At 42.2% G+C, this 18,548-nt stretch overlaps 1 protein-coding gene across 1 annotated transcript; it reads right to left on the bottom strand.

Moving 5' to 3' along the window:
- Positions 1 to 325: 325 nt before the first annotated feature.
- Positions 326 to 17,095, bottom strand: LOC308074742 (protein FAM163A-like; the record flags this gene model as incomplete). The annotated part of the gene is made up of 5 exons (XM_080414245.1): positions 17,038 to 17,095; positions 6,405 to 6,509; positions 5,357 to 5,471; positions 4,408 to 4,809; positions 326 to 445 (listed from the first exon to the last, which is right to left on the bottom strand). The coding sequence occupies exons 3-5, from the start codon at positions 5,447 to 5,449 to the stop codon at positions 326 to 328; spliced, it is 615 nt and encodes a 204-aa protein (XP_080270371.1). The 5' UTR covers positions 5,450 to 5,471; positions 6,405 to 6,509; positions 17,038 to 17,095.
- Between the last annotated feature and the right edge of the window lie 1,453 nt (positions 17,096 to 18,548).

Raw genomic sequence — 18,548 nt, forward strand, 5'->3', positions numbered from 1 at the left:
ACCCCTCCCTTGTGTCATTCTCGTTCTCGTTCTCGTTCTCTCTCTCTCTCTCTCTCTCTCTCTCTCTCTCTCTCTCTCTCTCTCTCTCTCTCTCTCACACACACACACACACACACACACACACACACACACACACACACACACACACACACACACACACACACACACACACACACACACACACACACACACACACACACACACACACACACACACACACACACACACACACACACACACACACAGATACAGGTTCTAGAGGAATACACAGCAAGCAACTCCTTGTTTTCTTTGCAGGTTATAAACGTGTGGTATTTGTGATATTTCACCTCGGGGTGTTGCCGTCCCTGAGACTCGTCACAGTATTCTTGCTATTGTTCCTGATAGCAGGCATGGCCCTGGCCGAGCTGTTAGACAGGAGTTGAAACTGGTCCAGCAGGTACGTCTGGACCAGGAATACCATGACATGAATACAGAATACCATAGACAGGTGACAGGGCAGAGTGAGGCTGCTCCATTTCTTTAATAAAGACTCAATTGTTCTCCTTACAGTAATTTCAGTTGGGGGAAAAAAACTCCCACGCACCCCACTTGCATATAGTGTCACAGTCATGTGGACAAAACGTGTATGTCCAAAACAGTTACTTTTCAGGAAATGGAACTAGTTTTCAGAAATAGTGAATATAGCAGATCTACAAGCTCACCACGCGTCACATGGTGATGCGTTGTGAGCTTGTAGATTGGCTATTCTTTTCAGGCCCTGTCACATCAGACCCCTCTAACAGCACTGTGTGACAGGGATGTCATGATGCTGGTCATTGTGTCTCCATGGTCAGTATCATGGTCAGTAACATGGTCAGTAACATGTCAGTATCATGGTCAGTATCATGTCAATATCATGGCAGTATCATGGTCAGTAACATGTCAGTATCATGTCAGTATCATGTCAGTATCATGTCAGTATCATTCCAAAATGGAAGCAATGGTCAGTGTCATGGTCACTATCACGTCAGTATCATGTCAGTATCATGATCAGTATCATGGTCAGTATCATGTCAGTATCATGGTCAGTATCATGGTCAGTATCATGTCAGTGTCATGGTCAGTATCATGGTCAGTATCATGGTCAGTATCATGGTCAGTCAAAGAAAAAAATTATGCACATCCTCCGTCTTTTGGTGCTGAGCCAAACTGTAAGAACAGAATCATGAAAACAAAGCAGGGGCTCGCAACTCACTTTTGAATGCACCAAAGTTTTAATTTGCGACAAACAACAACAAACAACGTTTCAACCCTTTTGGTCTTTTTCAAGTACATAGAAAAAGACCGAACTTTGGAGGATTCAAAAGTGAGTTGTGAGGCCCCGCTTTGTTTTCAGAATCATGGTCAGTATCATGGTCAGTATCATGTGACATGATACTCACCATGATACTGACATGATACTGACATGATACTGACATGATACTGACATGATACTGACATGATACTGACATGATACTGACATGATACTGACCATGATACTGACCATGATCACAATGCTTATATTGAAAAGTAATAAGAAAAAAAAAAGAACACTTGCTATGTATCCCATGTCTAGCAACACCGATTTGTGCTGACGTCGGGTATGTCCAGTCAGTCCATATATGGGCATTTCCCGACCTGCACCTACATTGGGCTTGTCCACAATGTCCAGTCCTTATGAGAATGTCATGCACTGAGGAGGACTCTAACTGCTGAACCAGGGCCAGGTTGTGACTCCATTGTGGATTGAAGTGAAGAAAGACAAAGACATTCTCCAGGCAGATATAAATGTTTATTCCTCCACAAAAAAGGAACATTTTGTGAAACAACGTGGACATTTATTTTTTTGTTGCTTAAAATAGGTTCTATTCATTATCAGAGTATCCCAAACGTAATCTAATGATGTTAGTACTGGGCAGGCTCTGATTAAAACACATTTCCAACCATCAAAAATTATTAAGGAACTAGATCCACCAATATAAAGGGTAAAAGTCAATGTTGATACATCAGGTGCTCTTTGTGGTGACTTGCTGAAATATATTGGCTAAGCTGCAGTGAACACCAGTGCAGAGTGAACATCTAAATAAACAAATAGATAGAATTATATATAATGTACCACATATTGCTTCTTTTTTTTTTTTTTTTAAGAATCCTAAAATAGTAGGGGGGCAAGATGTGAGTGTGACAAGGCTTCTCAGAAGTAGATAGTGTGTGTGTGTGTGTGTGTGTGTGTGTGTGTGTGTGTGTGTGTGTGTGTGTGTGTGTGTGTGTGTGTGTGTGTGTGTGTGTGTGTGTGTGTGTGTGTGTGTGTGTGTGTGTGTGTGTGTGTGTGTGTGTGTGTGTGTGTGTGTGTGTGTGTGTGTGTGTGTGTGTGTGAAGTAACATAATACATCTGCTTCCTATATGCAGTGTTGGGGGAGCATAGCTTTGCAAGCTACAAAGTTGAACTACAGCAAAGCTACATTAGGGAGAAATCTAGTTAATTAGAAAAAGTAATTCAAACTACTTTGTAAAAAAATATCTGTGATAAGAGAAATATAAGGCATATATACCTACAAAAAGTTTCCATGCATAAAAAAATTAATAAATACCTCGCTATTCATGAGAAAGTGTACTAATGGTACAATTAAAATAAAAAGTAGTTTTTATAAGTAGTATCAGTAGATAACATCACAAAAAAAGGTATTTTAACTACTCAAATCACTGTGCAAATATCTAGTTAAACTTAGTTTATTTATTGTAGATCACTACTCCCCAACACTGCCTATATCTGTAATGGTATCATTGTGTTGATATATACATTTCTTAGTTTATTTTTTTCCAGTATGAATTCAAGGCCAATTTAGCCACTTATGCCCTATTTAATTTTCAAACGTTTCAACAATGTAAATTATTTCGAAAATAGCCCGTCTAGACGCAATTGCACCTATAAGGACATGCCCAAAATAGGCAGGTCAGGGTTAAAGTGGTTAAGCTAATCCAAGTGAATGTTTCATATTCCTCTTACTTTGTTCCTACTTTTATCATCTGTTGACACACACACACACACACACACACACACACACACACACACACACACACACACACACACACACACACACACACACACACACACACACACACACACACACACACACACACACACACACACACACACACACACACACACACACACACACACGGAAGCAAAGAGAATCACTGACCTGGATAAAAAAGGCAGAAGATTATGGAGGTCTCACTAAGACAGGGTCTCCTGAGACACACTGAAACCCTGACACTCCCACACTAAAACACATCTGAAGGATCCACAGAGTCAGGCATATACTGAAGAATAATACTGCATTACCTTTAACTTTACTGTACCACATATCACAGCTTATGGATACAAAATGGATTAAGAAAGTTAAAGTTGTGTGGTTTATAAATGTAAGTATAGTTTTCATCAATGTCTCTACTTACACCCTGTACTTTAATATCCAAACACCAAGGCTACATCCTGATAGTCTAGAGATGCTTTCTTTGCTTCATTCTTCCTCCATTTAAATCTGTAAACATTAAACATCTAAGTAAATCACACATCTCAGTTGTAAGTCCCTCACTGCCATGGCAAATGTCTTTCATTGAGCTCATTTGGTTCCGATTAAGAAACAAGGAGTCAGACATCTATCTTTAGTTGGACTCCAAATCAGTATCTAGGAGCCTAGAATTCTCTGAATGTCACCTTTCTCTTGACAAAGGGCAGAATAACCCACATGTTTTACTTAATGTCATGCCTCTGAAACAAACCAGAAACCATTCATTAGGTTCTGTATTCGGTCTAAGACGACACTCTTACAGTACACAAACAAACGAGAAAAAAAACGGATAGCCCTCATGTAGGCTACAATAAGCCCGGGGGAGGGGGCTGGGGGGCATTCAGTCTCTCACTTTATGCTAGCTGGGATAGAGGGGCAAACAATGTCAAGGAGAGCTATACAGGAACTGGGATGGGGTGTGGTTGAGTAAAAGGGTGGGGTTAAAGATACTAAGGTTCTATTTATTCTGTATTTATGTTTTGACATGGAGACCACACAGCCGTCATGGATTGCACCTCTACAGTCCCCCCCCCCTGTGGCTCTAGAAGAGTTTGTCCGTCAATTCCTGACACGGAGGCTATCAGCCAGGTCAAAATGATCAGTCGGCCCCCTGGAAGTTTGTGACCGGACGCGTGTGTCATAGCGCATGTCTGAATAGCATGTTTAACTTCAGCAGACATAAAATGCTCATGTTTATGTTTGCACTTGAATGAGCATTTTGTCCGGCATGTTAGGTCTTTGGTGCACGTCAGGAGTGTGGAGCATGATCCTTCCTCATGTGTTTTCAGTACATATGTTCACATTGTCAGACCTGGGTGCTGTAGGGGCGTGGCGGGGATGGGAACATGTCCGTGGGGCGTGGCGGGGATGGGAACATGTCCGTGGGGCTGTCGTATCTCATGGGGGAGGAGCCCTGCGGGTTGATGGACAGGGGCAGACAGACAGAAGGGTTCTCGTAATAGGTATGGAAGCCAAGACGCTCCCCTCCGTTGCGCACGTCATCGGTGATTCCAGAGCGGAGGTAGTAGGGCGAGCAGGTGGGGCAGTAGTTGCGTTGGGGACTGGCGTTGAGCGGGTCGAGGGACATCGAGGTGACGGCAGCCCCATCCATGGCCAGGGCAGTGCACGCATTACAGGCAAAGTGGGAGTGGGACTCGGCTCCCGCCATGGAGGCCACATCCACCTCCGAGTCATTCTTCTTGCAGCAGTAGTACTGGGAGAGAGGGAGAGTAAGGTCTGATTCATACTAAGTCACTCACCGGTGTCGTACATTAAACAAATTGCAGATCTAACTTGTTGTGAGCTTGTTGATCTGCTATTTTCGGTGCGCGACACGATGCACTATATGAAACAAACAAAAGGAGAAAGGATGGAGAAGGGAAGGCAGGGATGGAGAGATAGAACTCGATCTCATAATTAATTATTGTTGATATTGTTAATTTCTACAGCAGACAGATACTGAAGTATTTTAAGCCAATGAAGCTCGTTTGAATTGAATTGAATTGAACACACACACACACACACACACACACACACACACACACACACACACACACACACACACACACACACACACACACACACACACACACACACACACACACACACACACACACACACACACACACACACACACACACACACACACACACACACACACACACACACACACACACACACACACACACACACACACACACACACACACACACACACACACACACACACACACACACACACACACACAGAGAGAAACATACCTGGAGTCTACAGTAACAGAGCACTGCTACAATGCACAGTAGTATGACACCGGCGAGAATTCCTCCGGTTATAACAACAGTTCCCGCTGACATTCGACCAGCTCTCCATCAAACCCTCCAGGGAAGCAGACAGAGAGAGAGACAGACAGACAGACTCACACAGGTGTAAAGATCTAACAGATACGTGTAAAACCCATTTATTCAGACATAACAGAATGCACATAATACTTCTGCATGATTCAGCTGCAGCTATTACTGCTTCTGATAGATTTAACCTTTATGATTCTCAACAGGCAATACCATCCACACGAGACAGATATATTTGTAGACAGATAAATACACAGACTGAAACTGTTTATCATTCTTTCATTCCATGATACCTGCAAGGTAAGAACATACTGTATGTTCTTATGTGGAGGGTTTTTAAGGCATGGGGGCTTTTAGATGTTGTATGTACTGTATGTGTAATTTACCCTTATTATTTGCTGTATGTGCTTATAAATGACATTCCATCGAGGACCACAAAACAAGTGTTGCAGACTTTAACATGTTATCCTCTGGACTTTAACACAAAAATATAAGACCTATATATTAGTGATCTTTGGTTATTAGGATTTGAACACAAGTATTGAAGGAACAACTGTTTTGAAGCTCTTGGAATGACCCATGACCCTTATCCTATATTTTCTTCTCCATTAGACAGCACGGTAGAGAATAATAAACTATATTGTATAGAACCATATATAAACAGAGTTACAAATTGCTTTACAGTTGAGCACAGACAAACAGATAAAATAATCAAAAGCATCAATTCATTAAATTTAGTCTGTAAATATTGGTTTAGAAAGAGAGGACAGCAACAACAGGCAACACGGATCCAGAGTTGAACCCAGGAGAACATTGTGATGATGTGGTGCTCATTCAGTGTAAGCCAGCCTCCAGGTAAGATGTTCACTGGTGGCTAATGTTAACATGTCTGTGGGGGAAATGGTTTCATAACCTAAGGGAATGGACGCAACCAAGCTGTCTGAAAGAGCTGGAGACTCACATTAGAAGACAGCAGGAGGTGGAGAGACGGATCATGCTGAGAAGGTGGAGGAACATGGCGGGTCTGCGGGGGCACTTCTCTCAAATCCTCCTCTAACTGCGACCCCTGCAGAGGGAGGAAGAGTCGGGAGGAGGGAATTAGCATGAGTGCAGTGCTATTCTCTGACATTACCTTCTAACGTTTGACGCAAGGAAGCTTCTTGAACTCTCTCTAAATCAATGAGTATTCATTGCACATCCTTGATTAGACACCCTAGCGACACCCTAGTGGTTTGGTGTCTTAATGTTAGTACTTTGAATTTGAATGTGTGTGAATGCATATAAAGTGGAGCATATTGCACAGTTATAGGTCAGCAGCAAAGAGACATAAGTACATTTAACATAAATCCCCAGCCTGGCACAAATTGTAAAATGATATGGGAGCCCACATACTGCCGCCTGGCCTCTCCATATTGCAGTGTGTGAGATTGTAGCATCCTTTCAGTAATTGTACTGCACTACACTTACCAGATCTGCACATAACAGCATTTGCAAATCATTCTTAGTACTTGTTGTCCCTTACACAGTAAAAATCCTTTAAACATGTTCAAATTAACACTCAGGATTTTGCAGAGCGGGTCAGTTTTACTGGGTCAGGACAGCAGACTGTGTCTGGCTTGTCAGATGCAGAAAAGTATAAATTGACTGTTAAATAGCGCGACTTTCAAATGAATTACATACATTTCTGGTACATTGTGTTATCCTGTGGCAAAATCCACCCATCTGGTAGTCCAAGCCGGTTAACAAACACACTGAGAATGATCAGATCTATAATATGCTAACGGCAGCCACTATTCAGTCAACACTCACGTCAAAGTAGATTTAACCATTTATTGCAACAAATGGAATACAGTTAAGCTTGGCGTTAAAGGCTCCGCTCTTGGAGATATTCCCTGGATTTTGTCCAAGCAGCATGCTAAGCAAAATCAGGGAATGTTAAGCAAAACCCCCATAGGGATACAATATCAAACAATAAGCAATACATTGACATATTAGTGTGAATTAGCAGATATAATATCACAAGTATATGAGCCTATGCCAGACTCTGATCAAAAGGCGGAGGCTGGGGTGGAGGAGGCAGCTAAGCAGTAGTGAAGCAGGCAGCAAGACAAGCAGAGACCTAGTGAATGCAAAGCCGTATATAAAGGGACCTCCTTGTTAAGGCGTGAGCTCTGATTGGAGTATGAATGTGTGACGTAATGACCAGCAGGGCTGTGAATGGGAGAATAGGAGACTAGGCTGATGTTCACATCAGCTGACTGACAGACGATTACAGCTGAGGCGTGCAAGACTTCCGTGTCCTGCATGAACTAACGCTATGCTTCATTTACCATTTAAAACAAACAAACAGATTTATAAATAATAAATACTTTTACTATTGTACTAGTACAAGTACTTCCAACTGAGTCAGGATCTGAAACCTTGTGTAGATTCAGGATGCAAAGGATTGTGGGATAAAATGTGAAATATGGGACAAAAAAGACAACTTGACAAAGGAATTTACAAAGTAAAGTATATATATTATTATTTTTCATAAAATTTTGATCCCACGATTTTGTAACCCATTTTTCCCCCAGTGCCAATTGTCTAAGTAATCCTGGGCGCTACACTCCCTCTGCCAGCCTAGGGAGAGCCTAGAGCCGAGCTCATGCCTCCTTCAATGCATGAGAGCTAGCAAGCCGCTTCTTATCACCTGACAGGGGGAGGTTCCCTGGTTAGACGTAGCGTGTGGAAGGAACACGTTATTACAACCATAGTAGGGGGTACTAAGTGAAAAATCGTTACGCGGCGGATAAAAGCATGAAATTTGATACAGATGTCCCTTGGGTCATCCTAAAACATCCTAGAAGGGGTGCCCAAAAAAATCTTAAACAGGAAGTGAGTTATGGACAAAATCCAAAATGGCCACCTAAACTGTTGACCGTTGACTCAAAAGACACCAAAATAATCTCCAAAAAGCATAAAATGTGGCACACATGTCCTTTGGGTCATCCTAAGACATCCTAGAAGGGGTGCCCAAAAAAATCTGAAACAGGAAGTGAGTTATTGACCAAATTGAAAATGGCCGCCTAGTGTTGTCGATTGACTCAAAAGACAACTAAAGAATCTCCAAAAAGTATAAAATGTGTCACACATGTCCCTTGGGTCATCCTAAGACATCCTAGAAGGGGTGCCCAAAAAAGTCTTCAACAGGAAGTGAGTTATTGACTAAATTGAAAATGGCCGCCTACAGTGTTGGCGATTGACTCAAAAAGCCTATAGAATCTCCAAAAAGTATACAATTTGGCACATATGTCCCTTGGGTCATCCTAACACATCCTAGAAGGGGTGCCAAAAATAATCTGAAACAGGAAGTGAGTTATTGACTAAATTGAAAATGGCTGCCTACAGTGTTGAAAGATGATGCAAGATACCTACAGAATCTCATAAAAGCATGAAATGTGGTACAAATGTCCCTTGGGTGATCTGAACGCATCCTACAAGGGGTGCCCAAAAAGGTTTTACACAGGAAGTGACCGCCTAAAAGCAGTTGACACAAAAGAAAACATAAGGGGACGTCATAAAAGTGTATAATTTGGTACGTACATTGAGTGCTTCTTAATATATCCTAGAAGGGGTTATTTATTTGTTTGCTTGTTTATTAAACTTTTTAGGAAGGGACCATGTTGAAGAAATTCTAAATGGCTGTTTAAACAGTTGACCATGGCAGTCTGCATATTATGCAGACTCAATACGACAGGTTATGCAGTGCATAACTTGTCGTATTTTGTAGTCTACCTTCTGTTTTCATTTCTACATCACTTATTTATTTTACTTTCTGCATAATTTTTTTATTGTACTCTTTGAATCTTCTTTATTTATCTAACTCTCTGCATATTCTCATTTATTTTACTCTGCATCTTATCTTACTCTGCATATTCTTATTTTACTCTCTGCATCTTATTTATTTTGCACTCTACATCTTCTTGCTTGTTTTACACTCTATCTTCTCATGTATTTTCTTCTTGATCATTACTGTTTTTTTGTGATTAGTGTTTAGTAACTACATGTATTCATGTGTGCCATTTCGCAATTACCAGCACATTGGCATAATGCTCTGCAAGGTAACCCAGCATCTACACTTTCTCGAACAGAAGGGCTCAGCTTTGCAGCCACACTTGAGTTCTCTACAAACTTAAGCAGCCTCTGGCAAGAGTGTCCATAAAGGTGTCCACGAATCAGCGACTTTAATTTATTTGTCAGGAGATGGTAGAGATTGCATAGCTTTCAGGCTTCTGGACCAAATGCTAGATTGGCTGCTCGATTTGAATATTGTAGCAGTGCAGCCCGTGTGGGAGGAGTGTTTTCCATTGAGAGACTATTCAAACTTTTTTTGGCACCCCTTAGGATGCATTCAGATCACCCAAGGGACATTTGTACCAAATTTCATGCTTTTATGAGATATTTTTTTATGAGTGTCTTTTGCATCATCTGTCAAGACTGTACACAGCCATTTTCAATTTAGCCAATAACTCACTTCCTGTTTCAGATCATTTCAGGCCCCCTTCTAGGATGTCTTAGGATGACCCAAGGGACATGTATGCCATTATGAGATTCTTTAGTTGTCTTTTGAGTCAATCGACAACACTGTAGGCGGTCATTTTCAATTTTGTCAATGACTCACTTCCTGTTTAAGATTTTTTTGGGCACCCCTTCTGGGATGTCTTGGGATGACCCAAGGGACATGTATGCCAAATTGTATGCTTTTATGAGATTCTTTAGTTGTCTTTTGAGTCAATAGATAACACTGTAGGCGGCCATTTTCAATTTTGTCAATAACTCAGTTCCTGCTTAAGATTTCTTTGGGCACCCCTTCTAGGATGTCTTAGGATGACCAAAAAGACATGTGTGCCAAATTGTATGCTTTTATGAGATTCTTTAGTTGTCTTTTGAGTCAATCGACAACACTAGGCGGCCATTTTCAATTTAGTCAATAACTCACTTCCTGTTTCAGATTCCTTTGGGCACCCCTTCTAGGATGTCTTAGGATGACCCAAGGGACATATGTGCCAAATTTTATGCTTTTTGGAGATTCTTTTGGTGTCTTTTGAGTCAACGGTCAACAGTTTAGGTGGCCATTTTGAATTTTGTCCATAAGTCACTTCCTGTTTAAGATTTTTTTGGGCACCCCTTCTAGGATGTTTTAGGATGACCCAAGGGACATCTGTATCAAATTTCATGCTTTTATCCGCCGCGTAACGATTTGGCCATTTTTTGTGCTTAGTACCCCCTACTACAGTTCCTTTCCCCTCCATCAGGCGCCCCGGTTGATCAGGGGGAGGCAGTATAGTGACCAGGATTACTGCATGTTTTTGTGAGGGTACCTACCCTAGGAGACACGGGGAGAACATGCAAACTCCACACAGAGAGGCCCTTTCGCCAACCCCACCTATGGGCACTGATGACGCGGAGGAGAGAACACGGGACCTTCTAGCTGTGAGGCGACAGTGCTACCGACTGCGCCACCATGCCCCCTAAAGTAAAGTATTTTGGTTTAGATTATTTAACAAAAAAGGAATTCAAAACTGAAATAATCTGAATTCTGAGATATGTTTGTACAATTCTGTCTGCAGCAGACCTACAGTATGTGCTGTGAAACTGAACGTGAGCCTGTTTTAGGACAGATTTATTTTGCTTCCCAAAACTGATCACCAAGCGCTGTGAAGACAGTGATTTGTCTCCGTCACACAACGTGTCGCTTATCAAAAATGTTCAAGCTAACGACGCAATGTTAGAATGGATTAGGTGAGTGAGTGAGGGAGAGAGAGCGTGAGGGATAAAAAAGACGATGTGTGTGTGTGTGTGTGTGTGTGTGTGTGTGTGTGTGTGGGGGGGGGGGGGGGGGGGTTGGGATGTCTCTGTGCAACAGCATCTGTGTGTGTTTTAATGTGTGGGAGCCTTAGAAGTTCTCATCACACAGCTCCTTGTGTGCAGTATCTCCATTGCGTCATGGCACTAAATTATATACACAGTGAGCCAGGTTAATGCTGTTAAAAGCAATGTGAAGTCTCTCTGGCTCTCTCTTTCTTTCTCATTCTATCACTCCTCTGTCCATCTCACTCTTACCTCAGTATTCTACACCCCCCCCCCCCCCACACACACCACCCTTATCCATCCTCCCCCTCCTCTCCTCCCTTTATCTTCCATTCAATCTTTACTTTATCTGCCACACGATGGTCCATCACACAGCACATGTCCCCTCATAACTTCACTCCCCTTGTCTTTTCTGTTCAATTGAAAGTGCTTAATTGGTATTGGTAATGCTGGCATTGTCTCACTTTGCCAAAGCAATACAACAAAGAAAATTCACAGAAAAAACAACACAAAACATCAAAAAGAAATTAACTGTCAGATGATCTATGATCGACTCCACCTTTTGGCAAGGTTTCAGCCCAATCCAAACCCCATTGACTTCCATTATAAAAAAGATACATATTTCAGAAAAAGTAAACATAAGTGAAAAACATGTATGGAGGTACTTAGTTGGCCTAATGGCAATGTGCAAAGTTTTTCGCTAATTGGTCAAGCGGTTTGCGAGATCAGCTTTGGACATACACAAAGACAAACAGACACACACAGACCGACCCTGCATACAGTCGCCTACTAGTCTCCTGCAGAGTCACGATGTGAAAAACGAGGTTGATCATGGATACACATGGGAACAGGGTGGCTCCTATGTGGATCTTGGAGTCGGACCTCATGTGGCTATGTGGAAGCATTGATTCCATTATATAAAATGTAAGTAAAATATATTTTAAAAAAAAGATAAAACCTATGTGAAAAATTATTAGTGTAGGTAATAAGTTAGTGGCAGAATGCACAAGAAATACTGTGCTGACCGATGGACTTTCTCCATCATGGTTTCAAGCAGAGCTTGACATTCTTCATACATATAAACCCATTCATCTACAGTAGGTGTGCTACCTTTGATGTGACATTAACATGGACGTGGACATTTAAATAATACGCCATTCTGAAGAGATGCCAGACTGAAATGGAACTGGCTGAGAATGAGAATGTCATGGAAGCCATGGAGGATCAACCAGCGAATGCATGGACCACATATGTTGCACGTCATGCCTCCTCTTTGCATTCGACTTCCTGTCTCTGTCAAGGTGAGCGGGTAGGACCCAAATGCAGGACAACTGAGGACGAACAGATCAACTCGAGAGTTTTAATAATCAAGGTTCACCAAAACTCGTCATACAGTCCATAAACTAAGGTTCTCCAGAAAACAGGGCACATTAAACAAAACCACAAACAGATGCATGTACTGGTCCCAAAGACATAAGAAAATGGACTGACACAGAATTACATACACAGGGGAGCTTAAATAGACACAGGGACTAACGGGACACAGGTGACTCAACTGACAATTAACACAAGGATAGGCTAACACAATAACAGGGATAACAGGTGAACACAGTGGGTAATTAACACAGGATAGGTGAGACAAGACAGGCAATGGCTACTATGGCAGACAGGAAGCACAAGGTCATACTACAAAATAACATACAACACCTGGGGAAGAACAGAGTCAGACTAACAGAAAGACCTAAACACTGAATACAGAACGAACTGAACACAGAGCTACAGAAACTAAACAATCGAAAAAACAAACGAAAACATGACTGAACACTAAAACCAAAACAGGGAGCAAGAACACAAGAGAGAAATAAATGTAGAAAAACACAGCCAAAGTCCAACGGCTGAGGAGCGAGCTGTGGCAGTCTCTCTTTGCTGGCCTAAGAACTCTTACCTTGCTTCTATATATTTTCTCCTATTATGATATGTAATTCTAATTCTATTATAATACCATAATAATTATTTCAATTAATTAGTACTTTTTCACTGTCAGTTGAAGCTTCATATTCATATGAGTAAAATCCCGGGGTGGTTTGTTTATTTTTGGAACACAGTTCTTAGATGACACGATCTAAGAGTCCCCTATGGGAATTCCAATACAAAAAAAAACACTGTGACCCAGGGGGATAGCGCCCTCTAGCGGCAAAAAATTGCCTCAATGTTATGTGCAATCACACATGTTGACAATTACAATTTTTGCTGTATATTGTAAGTCAATTCATCACTTTCCTTTCATTACAACCATGAGTGCAATGTGATGGTATGTAATATTAAAGTCTAGATTAAATGAAAAATGTCTTTGTACACCTTTTAGATCACATCCCGGTCATATTGTGCATCTATTTAACAATACATGCCAATTAAATACCTTGTTACTGTACAAACCTGTGGTCTATAGTTAAAAAAGAGTGACGATTCTTCCTTGAACTCCCTCCAAACTCACATAAACGTACATACAAACACAATTGCATACAACACAAAAAGACACGCACAAGCACGCACGCACACATGCACAAATGCATGTATGCATGCACGAACGCATGCACACACACAGACCGACTCCTTATACCCCTTGGATTTAGTGTGGTTTAAAAGGAACCTTTAAGTCTACGTTGTTGCAGTGTTAGCTTGAATATCTGTTATTCTTTGGGAGTGACACCATTGTGTGACAACGTATAAATTAGGTTTTAGTCTTACAGGAGGGTTCTGCCAAAAAGCCTATCAATTATTTACATGGGGAAGTGACTGAGACCACGGAGAGACAGCTTCTGTCGCAACGGAGCCAACAGGCTTCTCATTCAGACTTGTAATGTCAAGTCTGGATCTATAAAATGAATCCCAGGCACCAGTTGGTCACTTCATTACAGATGTGTGTGTCCCCTATTGCAGCACAGACATTCTGAGGGTGGGGTTGTGTGTGTGTGTGTGTGTGTGTGTGTGTGTGTGTGTGTGTGTGTGTGTGTGTGTGTGTGTGTGTGTGTGTGTGTGTGTGTGTGTGTGTGTGTGTGTGGGTGTGTGTGGGTGTGTGTGTGTGTGTGTGTGTGTGTGTGTGTGTGTGTGTGTGTGTGTGTGTGTGTGTGTGTGTGTGTGTGTGTGTGTGTGTGTGTGTGTGTGTGCGTGTGTGTGTGCGTGTGTGAGAGAGAGAGAGAGAGAGAGAGAGAGAGCTATAGATCAGCTATTTTTGGCGTGCAACACCGTCGATTGGGATGCATTTGTAACACCACAACTGTATAAAGTGTTGGTGAGAAACATTAGGAGAGGGCTTATTTGCTATATTTGGAGCCTATATTTAGCAGTTTGTCTTTTCCTGACCTGGTGACCAGCAGGAGAAGAGAAGCAGTCAGCAGAGAGGTGTCACAATTTGATTCACTTTCTCTGTGGGAAACTAAACAAAATCCTAACACTTCCCAGCAAGCACAGTCAGGACCCGGACCAATCAGTGACGTCTCGATTGGGGCTAGATCAAGTCAAACCAAGACAAGTCAGATCTGGCCCAGAATATCACCTGATTTCAACCAAAATTAATCCTGACCACAAAAACGTCACTTCCAGGACGTCATCTAAACACATTTCTCATCACCCAAAATTGCTGTCCAAATGTCCATATGATGTCCCGGTGATGACGTCCTGTAAATGATGTAAAGATCATCCCCATATGGGCTGTGATCTGGCCTAGTCCTGAACGTCACCGGGGTGATGACCGGGCGTCATCATAACGTCATCATGACGTCATTGTGCTTGCTGGGTTGTGTTAGGTGTGAATACACGGAACGGTACATGCAAAATGTGCTGAACAGCACCGGATGCACATCCATGAATGCAAGCATGCAACACGTGCACCCATGAGCATGCACACACAGTACATATTATACACATTTACTATGCAATTATGTGTCCATGAATGCATACACAACCCTTATAGCCAAACATGCCCTCAAATCTATTTTACACCCTGAAACCTTTCACCACATGAACCCAGGTGCTCCTAGTCTGTGTATGTCATAAAAGGCAAAAATCTGGCGATATTGCCGAACATTCTGTGATAATAGCAGATCTACAAGCTCACAACAGGACACAATGTGCTTTGTGAGGTTATTGATCAGCTAAGTTTGAGAGATTTGGTGTAAAGCAGGGGTCTTGAACAGGGGGTCCGGATCTACAAGCTCACAACGTGTCTGCGACTTTCGGCAAAGAGGTTTGGTATACAGGGAAAAAAGAGCAGACCAAGTACCGAGCCAAAGGTAAAGTTTACAAAGTATTGAGAGTTTAAGTCGTTAAATGTCAGAAAACACACATTTATGAGATCAGGCTGGATATGTAGTGGGGGTCCCTGCTTCATCTCTCTCTCAGCTAAGGGGTCCTTGGCCTGAAAAACATTGAAGACCCAGGGGTCTTCAAGTGTTGTAGGTGTAGAGGGAGAGAAGGGAAGACCAAGTACTGTATAAAACCCTGGGGGTTTAAGTGGTTAAAACTCCTGTATATACTATAGTATGGAAAAACGTCACATGTGTGCCTTGAGAACCGTTTTGTTGAGGGACAAACTTACATGTATAAAAAGGACTTGATAACATTTAATTGTAAACACCTATTGTTGATATTATATTGCCGGTAAAAAGACCATGAACATAAGGACCTTGAGTGGAAAATGCAACAACAGAATTCCACGAGTGAAATGATACAAAATGTATGCTAGAATTCAGCTCATATATGTGCTTTTTGTATGTGGTTTTGTTAATTATCTTATTTTAAATGACCTTTGCATATATTTGCAGAAATGTCCTCTCCTTTCAGAGAGTCCATGAAAATGAGAGAAGAGGATGGTGGAGTGACATGGAGAGGAGTGGAGAGAACGGAAGACGAGGACTTAGCGAGAAAGAGAGAATAGCTCTTACGGTATATTTTAACAGGTGGGGGCTGGGGCTATACCTGAGTGGATTCCTGATATATCCATTCTTAAATAATGACATGAATATTTCGGAGAGGTGGCCTCTAACTTTGCACTGGAAATCACGGTGAGCCCTGCAATTTTAAAGCCCAGAGGCTTCAATTATTCAGATTTCATTCCTTTAACAATATTTTTCCATCACAGGACAATTTAGCCAGGTAGTAGAATGTAGACTTTTTTTCCTTTTCCTTCGCCTCTGAAAGCACTCATCTCAGCGTGTGAGGAGAAGAACACGTCCAACATCTAGGACAGAGACATCGCCTGAACAGAAAGAAACAATGGCAATGGCAGCTATAGGGGGAAAAGTGGGAGATAAAAGGACTACACTGTCATTGTCAAATAACCTCTAAAGGAATTCAGTTGTACATTTTCCCATTTGACTGGTACAGCATATATTTACGTATTCTAGTGATGTGTTACATTGGTTTGAATGGATGCAATAATTTATGTCACTGTCATTCACTGTCCAGCTGTCAAGCTAAAGGTGCAGCTTAGTCCTTCAACTAAACCAGTTGTTCTCAAACGTTTTAATAAAAACATTGTGACCTTTGTAGTATATAGGGTTAAAGTGATTAAAGTGATTTTGATGCACCATGAACTAATTTTGCTGGGGACCCTGGAACCCCCTGGAACCCTCTAAAGGACCCGTGGGGGAAAGAAAGAAAGAAAGAAAGAAAGAAAGAAAGAAAGAAAGAAAGAAAAATCTGGAAGGAAAGAAAGAAAGAAAGAAGCCCATATAGCTTACCTTTACCTGTAGTAGTCACCATCTGGGGGATGGCATCCTGGCATCCAGTGGACTGCACTGCAAAGCCCCCAGGGAAAAGCATACATGGCATCAATTATTGCCATGATGTCAGGAGATGCCACATGATGTCAGGAGATGCCACATGATGTCAGGAGATGCCACCACAGGGCCCAGGAGGGCCATCATTATTTGAGCCATAATTAAGAGCTGTTTACTTTCCTCTGATTGTCTGGAAGGGAACATGTTGTCAGCAGATCTTCACTCACTAATATCACGCTCATTCACCCATGCAGTCAGTTACTCACTCATGCAATCTTTATTTCTTTCATTTTTTTCAGGCCAAGGACCCCCTAACTGAGAGAGAGATGAAGCAGGGACCCCCTCTATATTGTATACAATCGTGTTTCAGATTAAACTTTTTTTTTTCACTTGGTCTGCTCTTTTTTCCCTCTACACCTAAACCTCTTTGCTAAAAAAAATAGCCGATCTACAAGCTCACAGTGGGATGCTATAGGCTTCAAGTGGTTAATGTAAAAAAAAGATCCTATCACACAAACATTTGGCATTCCCCCTGTAGTTACTCTGAGCCACAGTCCGGGACCCCCAGGGGGTCCTCAGAGTCTGAGGACCCCCTGGGGGTCCCGGACCCCCTTTTGAAGACCCATGATTTAGGCTATCTATCACTCATTTATTTACATACTCATGATTTACCCGCTCACTGCACTCACGTTGAAAAAGAACGAACACGACCAAAACTAATCTCTACCAACGAGACATTTTGTCCGTGATATCTATCGTTCGCTAAAGGAAATTAATCTGGTCTAATGTTTCCCTCAACAAGTCCCTATCGTGAACATACAGAGCTATTATCAGCCCCTTTTAAGCTCACTTTCACTCAATTACGCGGTAAACTGATCTGCATAAGTGGCAGATGCTGATGCTTAAATCCAATCGCTTGAAATTTGAAAATGATGAAAAATCCCTCGGCAGAACCTTACCTCTTTGCTTCAGGCACCCCGTTTCTCAGCGGCAGCGTTTTTGAGGGAAACCCCGTGTTTTTCTCGGTTTATCACCGCTGGTTAGTGATCAGTAGGCTATAGGTACCAAAGCGTCAGCGGCGTCGCCCGGAGCTCTGCTTCGTTTGCACAAATCCTCTCTCACTGATCACTAAAAACATCGAGAAGAACCCTCCATCCGTTCGTTCTCAATTTCGGTTATCCTCTCTTTTTTTTCTTCTGATCACTTGTTCCGAAGTGCCAACGGCCTAGGAGGACATCATCTCATGGCACCTTCCTCTCTCTGAAGCGCTCCAGACAGATATCATCAGAGGCTGGTCCGGGTGATGATGAGTGGCATCATGGCTCGGCATGGCTCCCTCGGTCCGTCCGTCCATCCGTCCGTCCGTCCGTCCGTCCTCTTCGGTGCGGATCCCGGGGAGTTGAGCTGCCGGTCCGCCGCTGGTCCCCGGAGGAAACGCCACAGTGTCAGCTGAAGATGTGATAGGCCTACTG

The sequence above is a fragment of the Gymnoscopelus braueri genome (genome assembly GCF_963280865.1).
Source record: "Gymnoscopelus braueri genome assembly, chromosome: 19".
NCBI lineage: Eukaryota > Metazoa > Chordata > Actinopteri > Myctophiformes > Myctophidae > Gymnoscopelus > Gymnoscopelus braueri.